At 38.5% G+C, this 6,168-nt stretch overlaps 1 protein-coding gene across 5 annotated transcripts in view; it reads left to right on the top strand.

The window, feature by feature from the left end:
* The first annotated feature begins 2,490 nt into the window (after positions 1 to 2,490).
* Positions 2,491 to 6,168, top strand: part of lrmp (lymphoid-restricted membrane protein) — a 36,489-nt gene continuing 32,811 nt past the window's right edge. For all 5 annotated transcript variants that reach the window (XM_059325551.1, XM_059325548.1, XM_059325550.1 and 2 more), the window contains exons 1-2: positions 2,491 to 2,683; positions 3,929 to 4,656. In XM_059325551.1, the coding sequence (XP_059181534.1) occupies positions 3,984 to 4,656 (673 nt within the window). In that variant the 5' untranslated portion in view covers positions 2,491 to 2,683; positions 3,929 to 3,983. The remainder of the gene's footprint in view (positions 2,684 to 3,928; positions 4,657 to 6,168) is intronic.

Here is a 6,168-nt window from a genome sequence, read left to right as displayed (position 1 = left end):
AAGCTCCAGCTACTTAACGTGAGCTGGGAAAGTGGATTCTGCTGAGCAGGCTGCACCAGTCAGAAGAGAAGGACAAGCACAGGAGTGGATGCTGGCTTTGTCCTTCCCCTAAAAAATGGCGACAATACGGACATTATTCTACTGAGAGCAAGGGGACTTTTTCCAAGCACTTGGATATCCATTGGGGTAGTTTTCATGGATTTTTCGCTAAAATAAGAACACTGCTGGATGACTGCAGCTATCTGGGCCTTTCGGCACTGCTCATGGCAACATGAGGACAAGAAGCAGTGTTTCTGTGTGGAGCAACAGGGGGGATTTATAAGTGTCAGGAAGACAAGGAAACATCAAGATGCTGCAGCTGGAGCAGCTACTGAGGGTAGGTGCTCTTAAATAATAAGGACATGTAGAAGTCACAAGACAGTTGTAAAACTTCTGCCAATACCCTTTAGGCTTGGAGTGTCAGCCACTGAGCTTGTGGAAATGTACCTGTAACAAACAAATAAAAATGTTGCATTTACAAACAGATTTCAGATGTGCACTATTTTCTTTAAAAGCAAACTCAAACAGATGTTCACAACTAAACATGCTTTATAACTAAACAGATATGTGTCATCAATGTGTAAGGAAGTTGGTACAGATAAGGATAACCCAATGGACTGGAATAACTACTTAAAAGAGCCAGTTACTGTCATGAAACCACATACTTTTATACATAATTTTTTCTCACAATACCATATTGCAAATCCATTCCTATTGTTTATTATTTTATTTTCATATACTCATGTATATATGTACATTATTGTTTATTAGTGCAAATTTTCTTCAACTTGTTGCTCAGTTTATTCTGTCTTTAACTTCAACTATTTGCTTTTCTCTATTTAAGTACCTATGAGAGCATTGTAAAACCAGAATCAAATTCCTTGTTTGTTGCATGCAAACATGGCCAATAAAGCCTGATTCTGAACTGATTCTGAAACTATGTACTGTCATTGGTACTCTTGTTAGCCTACTGTACATTTCTCTAAGGCAAATGTGACTTTTAATTGATAGTATCGTGATACATTTTATTTTCCATCCATGTATACAACAAAAGCCACATTTTATACTTCACAAAAATATCTTGTTAAATACAAGTATACAGAAAAACTACCTTGTCATAGAATTACTGTATATCATTGGCCTTCACAAACTACATATAGCATTATATATAGGCTAAGAGGTGAACCTGCGTGAAGTAGGCCCATATGTCCCAAACAATAGTAAATAGGATCTTTTAATATAGGCTATTAATACTTACTGTCTGATTAAAGCACAACCTGTGTCACCCATATTTATCCCCAACATTCAAAATGAATGAAAAGTAGTGATAATTGTAGAACAAGTTACCTTCAGATGAGGAGAGAGGCATGAGCCAGAGGTTGCTATGAGGGGAAATGAATCTGGCACCTTTAAGTATTCTCCCATACTTTCTGTTTGCTAAGGTTGACACCAGTCTCATAACTGTGTTTACGCCAAAATACAAATGAGCCCAATTAATGTTTGGCACCCCTGACTTAACATTGATCCCCGCCCTGTGAGTATGGTGTGGAGTGGGTTAGGTGTAGGTGAGGCACTAAAAATAGGAATGGACAAACAATTTATTGGACTTTTTGGATGACCACCATATCGTCACACTGTTAAAATAATCGCCTAAGTCACCGGCCGGCCACCTATGGTAAAATCGCCTACATCCTCAGTTGATCAGATCATGTGATTTTACCCCTTTAAGATAATGGCCTATGTCAAGTGTGTGACTAAAGCTGATTTATTATGCCTAAGTCAAAATAAAATGTGACTTTTTTTGAACATGCCTTTGTGACTTAAGCAAGATATGGTAACACTTTATTTTGAAGGTGTCTACATAAGAGTGACATGAGCGTGTCATAAACATGACACGGGATGTGTCATGAACATTAATGACACTTTGAAGAAACATTAATGCTCATGATACTTGTCATGTCATGTTTCTGTCAGGCTTGTGTGACTCTTATGTAGACACCTTCAAAATAAAGTGTTACCATATCTTGCTTAAGTCACAAAAGCTTAAGTCGTTTATTTCTCTTAAATTACATAATTTACACACAGTGTTATTACTATGTCAATAGCCATCCTTTGTTACATCTGTTTTTGAGTTAAATGATCAATAAATGTCATATGTTACACTTTTGGTGAAGTTTTTTGTGTTTCCTGCTAAACTTGAAAAAATGAGTTAGGCGATTATTTTGACGGGGTGATGTTATCATAAATTGTGTTGTGTTGTATGTGTGTGTTGTCTCCTCTATTTGTATCTTACCTATGTACTGCTGTCTTTTATATTTTTATTTATTTTTATTTTTCTAGGGACTACGGATGCAAACTAGCAGTTTTGCTATAATCCGGCATATTTACAAAGATGTTCATTTATGTCCACTGCCCCTATCCAAAAATAAAGTGTTAAAGTAAAGTAAAGTAAGTGCCGTGTCCCCTTCACGCCGCAGGGAGGGGTGTTCCCTTATTTTTAGAGTCGTGAACACCCACTTTGGTTTTAACTCTTTCCGTCTCCAGAGCTCAGCTTCGCACTACCTGTGCGCGTGCTCTCTCTGCGTGCGTCGGACAGTTAGCCAAACATTTCGTCGTGGATATTTGCTTCTACAAGCTTCACCAGGTAACGTTAACGAACAAATATATCATGCTAGCCAAAGGCTATTCGAGAGACTAACACAAAATGTGTTTTAAGGCTTTGTGGTCAGGTGCATTTGTTTGTGTGGAGGTAAATCTGCTCTCGAAGCGCTGACAAATAATAAAAAAAATAATAATCGTAGAGCAGTGGCTGTCGTAGCTGTTTCCTTCAAAATCCTTCGATTCTCTGCTTTGCTATTTGATATGTTTGTTTTAATTAAGTTGCTTATTTTTGCACAGGTACTGCAACGAAATTAATTATGATATTCATACCAAATGTTTATTTAAACGGCAGGAAGTTAATTAAAGAAATACATAAATGCTGTTATGTTAAAAAGTAGCAAACAGGAATTAATTAGCTCGTTTGCGCACCTGGAGCCTAAGTAGGTGATGCTTTGTATCTCTGTACACTGAGAAGGCAGAATTAAAAAGTCTGACACGGACTGGATTGCATAATATAGATTTTGGTTTCATTGTATATCTCTTTATAAGGTGTGTTTGTGGTTACAGGGGGTTATAGTTTGATTCCCCATTCCTCATTTTATTTCCTCTCCATGTTTTTCATTTGTTCAACCCTCTATTGACTCCTGCTTGTTTTATATTTCTTGTATGATCCCATAGCTGTAATTTTTATAATTGTGCTACATATTGAACTAAAAAAACAACCCCATTTATTCTGACATGTATTGTGTTTCCACACTACTGCTCTGCCTGCTCACTTTATGCCCCTAACCCAACTAACCTGGGGTTAATCCAAACCAAGGATGGTAGTCCTGCATAGGCTGAATATGCAAATTATGCACTACCTTAAGGTGTTATGCTGCACAGTGTTGATCATCTACTTAAAACACTGCCATGTGGTTAAATTTATAAAAAAATAAAAAAACGTATTCATTTGAATTTGTCAAATTTTTCATGTTAAATCTCGACCTGAAAAGTAGCATAAGCTGGCAGGTAATTCTAGTGGAGTAAAAAGTACAATATTTGCCTCTAATATGTAGTGGAGTAGAAGTATAAAGTAACATAAATGGAAATATTCAACTAAAGTACAAGTACTTCAAAATTGTATTTAAGGTCAGCACTTGAGAGAATGGACTTGGTAACATTCCACCACTGACCGGCAGATTAACTATGGCTTTCTATGTTTTGCACAATATTTTTTGTCCTTTGTCTCCATTTTATTAACTGTTCATGCAATTAAACTGAATATTTTCTGCATCTCACTCCTCAGACTTCAGCCTCTCCTCTCTCCAGGAAGCCAGCACTGCAACCCTGCCATCAGCAGCATGGACTATTACACGCCCCAGCCCAGTCGTCGCCACAACCCTGTGGACAGCATCTGCCGCAAACTGCAGACCATTCAGTGGCGCGGTGACAGAGAGCCCAACTCACCTTTCCAGATACCCAAACTCTCCTCCAGCAATTACGACAGCCCACAAAGTGGCCTCAGGCACAACCTGGAGGCCATCCTGAAGAAAGGGACCCTGCACAAGGACGAGGGGGAGAGGGGAAAGGGAAAAGGGATGGGCATGCCAAGCCCTGCAACCTCCCAGAAGAGTAACCAGGGTTCCTCTGTCCCTATGTTCACCTCTTCCACCCCAGCATGCAACACCTCCACGCCAATTAACGTCACATACACTATAACTAGCACTCTGGGGGAGAGGAGAGGTGCTGATGGGAGTGATTTAAGACAGGTTAAGACATGGCAGAGGCATTGTTCGACACCTACAGCCCAGACCAAAGACTCCCCTTACTTTACATTCACACGAGGACCCCAGTCAGTGCAGCCCGAGAGCGAGAAGCTGAGCAGGAGCCCACCTTTTTCTCGTACCTTCACCCCAAACCACAGCACCCTCTCCTACAACCTCAACTTCTGCTCAGCAGAGACGGGGAACTCAACAGAGGTGGAGCTGCCCTACCCAGCCCTTGTTGTGAAAAGACTGTCCATGGGAGATGGAGGTAGGATTGGTAACAACTAACACTAACTGGTGGTCAGGTGGATTTGTTTGTATATGCAGATACATTTGCAATCAAGGGGCTTATAAATATTTTAAATAGTTGTAGTCAGAAGCTTTTAGCTCCTTAGGGAAACTTGTCGATTTTCAACCGACTTTGTCAATGGGATGTTTTGTTTTTTTCCAGGTAGAGTTTTCACAGTTACTCCAGTTGTTCTGCTGTCTGCCATTTACGAAACCTGGGGATAGCTTAGGGCTGGGCCACTATAGACCACTAGTCATATTCCGATATGTTAAGGCTGAATATCGATATACGTTATATATCCCAATATTTTTATTGCAAAGTGAGAGCAAATGTTCAGTCAAAGTCAAAGCCAAATATGACATGTCACAAGTAGTTTTATTGAAACCATTTATTTAAGTGAACATAAATACTGTATAACAACAGGAGTACCTTTTTTTCAAACCAAAGCCCCAAAAGTGCACATTTAAAAAACAAATATCTTAAATGAAAGTAGCCTATGCAATTAAATAGGCCAATCTTTTTCTGAAATAAATATATTTGTATGAGAAATGAATAACAACAAACGAATAATAACAAAAGAATAATAACAAACATTACAAAAGAACTAAATATGATATCAGACGCTGTATGAACAGTGTTTTATATAAATTCTATTATTCCATATCACATTTAAAAATATATCAATATATCTTTTATATAGATACATCACCCAGACCTAGAATAACTACTGTAAACAAATTGTTGAGATGCCTCTTAGCAAACTCAGCAACATTTATGTCCAGAGCCTTTATTATGAAAGGCAAGAAATGAGGGAGTGAAGCTGTGATGCACTGCCATTGACCATGTTAAAGACAATAAAAAATGTTTGCTGTCTCTGTTTAATCTACAGAGCCACATGACACTCATAGTAATAGGCACAGCTCATAACCCTTGGCTACACTTCTAAAAGCTATCAGAGGGAACAAAAGCACTATTCAGTGGTTGATGCACTTTCTTTGTGCAGTATGTTAAATGAGCCTTCCCTTTTCCAGGAGATTGTACCTGGTGGCAGATGGAATTGCATTGTGCAGGTGGCCCTTATTGGGCACTAATCTCAACACTAATTGTGTAATTTTCCTATAACCATTGTTATAGTCAACATTTACCTTTTTATAATAAGTTAAAGCAAAAAAAAGGGCTGCAGAACTCCAGCACTACAAATCTCTTGGCAGTTGTTTTTTTTTTTGTATAAATATCTGTTTCAAAACCTACATTATTTCATTTTTATGCTTAAATGTTCTCTATCTGCAATCACTACCACAGGGAAAGTGCTGACCTGACACCCAGTGCAACCAGTCATACTGTTACAGCTCCATGTTACTAAAATGAACCATGCTGCACATGATCAATGCAGCATGACAAAAAAGGGTTAATGGAGATCCCCAGTTTTCAGTTAGCAAACTAACCTGCTTTATGTAACTTTGTAATGGCTTGTGTGGCTTATAGAAAACG

The sequence above is a fragment of the Centropristis striata genome, chromosome 22 (genome assembly GCF_030273125.1).
Source record: "Centropristis striata isolate RG_2023a ecotype Rhode Island chromosome 22, C.striata_1.0, whole genome shotgun sequence".
NCBI classification, from domain to species: domain Eukaryota; kingdom Metazoa; phylum Chordata; class Actinopteri; order Perciformes; family Serranidae; genus Centropristis; species Centropristis striata.
The sequence above is the reverse complement of the archived record's forward strand: the minus strand, read 5'-3'. Positions and strand labels throughout refer to the sequence as shown.